The sequence below is a fragment of the Temnothorax curvispinosus genome, unplaced genomic scaffold, assembly GCF_003070985.1.
Source record: "Temnothorax curvispinosus isolate PA1 unplaced genomic scaffold, ASM307098v1 QBEX01010430.1, whole genome shotgun sequence".
In the NCBI taxonomy this organism is placed as follows: Eukaryota; Metazoa; Arthropoda; class Insecta; order Hymenoptera; family Formicidae; genus Temnothorax; species Temnothorax curvispinosus.
Genome location: NW_020220210.1, coordinates 731 through 2,808, shown reverse-complemented (window position 1 = coordinate 2,808; position 2,078 = coordinate 731). Strand labels below are relative to the sequence as shown.

The 2,078-nt window shown below is 40.9% G+C and overlaps 1 protein-coding gene across 1 annotated transcript; it reads right to left on the bottom strand.

Moving 5' to 3' along the window:
* Nucleotides 1-1,240: 1,240 nt before the first annotated feature.
* Nucleotides 1,241-1,832, bottom strand: LOC112460242 (the record flags this gene model as incomplete). The annotated part of the gene is made up of 1 exon (XM_025024845.1): nt 1,241-1,832. A coding segment is annotated over one exon (592 nt), but the record flags the coding sequence as incomplete, so codon positions are not given.
* Nucleotides 1,833-2,078: the final 246 nt, after the last annotated feature.

Below are 2,078 nucleotides of genomic sequence, written 5' to 3'. Positions count from 1 at the left end.
TAAGGAAAGATTAGAGTAATGTATTGTTGCGATGATATCGATAAAAAGCAGGGTTGAAAACCGGAGCAAAAATATGCTCTTTGGAGCGGTTTTGAACCGGTTTGAGTTCAAAAACCGCTCCGAAAACCGAATGAATTTATGGAGTAAATTATTTGGAACTTGAGATGTAAACTGAACCGAACCGATTGAAGTTTGTACGTTCCGAGAGAACGGAGCAAATTTCGAATTTTAAAATTGCTCCGGTATTGAACCGGAGCATAAAAAACCGGTTTTGGAACGGTTTCTTTAAAAAGGAGTTAATTAATACATAATAAAACCGGAGTAAAAATATGCTCTTTGGAACGTTTTTTAATCGGTTTGAGTTCAAAAACAGCTCTAAAAACCGGATGAATTTATAAAGTAAATTATTTGTAACCTGAGATATAAACCGAACCGTTAAAATTTGTATATACGTTTCGAGAGAACGGAGCTAAAATTGCTCGGAGCAAACCATTTTGCAAGACTGTATTTTGTATTCACAAGACTGTATTCCTATGACAACGTTTTATGGTTGCTACGCAAAATTCTACGCGCACGGGATTTAGCAAGGTCTCGGCAGTAAACACAAACGCCAAAACGCAAAACATCACAAGAGCGAGCAGCGAGATCCCACCCAATCTCGAGCGCTCGTGTCGCTTGCGCTCTCTCTTTCCGCGCCCTTGTGACGGACGTATAAAAACGTCACATCTGATATCACAATATATACTAGTATATCAATCATAATATATATTAATTTATTCTATTTTTCTGTTTTTAAATAACTCCTTTTTAAATAAAGAAACCGCTCCAAAACCGGTTTTTTAATGCTCCGGTTTGATACCGGAGCATTTTAAATTATAATAAACAACGGTTTGCTCCGGATCGGAGAGATTTTATAATTCAAATTGTGATCCGTTCTCTCGGAGCGTACAAACTTCAACGGTTCGATTCGGTTTACAACCCTGATAAAAAGTATCTACATTATATTCAATTTATAATATATTTAGGATATTTCTATTATAATTCAATTCTGAAGGTCGCGATTTATAATTTTTTATATAAAACTGTATTTTATATAAAATTGTTGTTGAAACTTATGAGAGATCTGTTCCTTTTAGTTATCTGGATTTTATGCTTAAACGTACGAAAAGAAACAAGTATAGAAAAATTATTAAAAGCAACGGGCCTAAACAATCTATTGCGTTGCACGATTAACTATTACCTTTATTTAATTTAGTATTTTGCGGAAAGACGCATCCGTTTGGAGCTCCGTTGTCTTTACTCGTCGATAAATCCGATGTATTGTTGGAGGCGCGGCTCGCATCCTGATTCGGAGTAGGATTCGTGCAAACAAACTGCTGCTTTAAAGTAATAGGGCCATTGTAGCAGGTCTGGTTAATCAGACGCACATTCTTCGAGTACTGCACTCGGACATCGCCGAAAGCCGGCTGATCAGCGTTTGGTAGGACGATATCGCCATTCGTGGTGGCGAAGGCTGGTTGCCGCTGGACGATGGTCGACGATACCGGCAGATTCGTGATCCAGCCGCCTTCTTCGACATCCGTCTCCTCTTCCTCGTCGGCATCGTCGTTTACGTCACTGCACTGTGTAGAGGAATCTCCAATGCTACCACTGCCCGGAGCGACGACCGCGGTTTTCCTCGCCGAGCGCTCAGTCCCGCGGGAAAACCTGTTGACCGCGTGACTCTCGGCAGACACAACAGTACCATTCACGTGGTCCTGCTCTCTTTTACCCTGGTGATCACCGTCGAGCGCTTGCTTTTGCTGTTGCACCAATGCCACCGTATCCATGAGCTACGCGAAAAATTCACATTCTTTATATCGGATACGTCATAAATGCGATACGCTGCATGCAGCAGAATATGCTCGTCGTGAAATAGCTGTTAGAGTCTTTAAATATCTTTATATCACACGTGCGTGGAAAGTGGTCCATTACGCGCGCGCCATCTGTGTGACAAATAGCCAATTCCATACACGAGTCAAAACAGTGCGGTAATGTAACATTACCGCACTGTTTCTTCGAAACTGCGGTAATGTAAA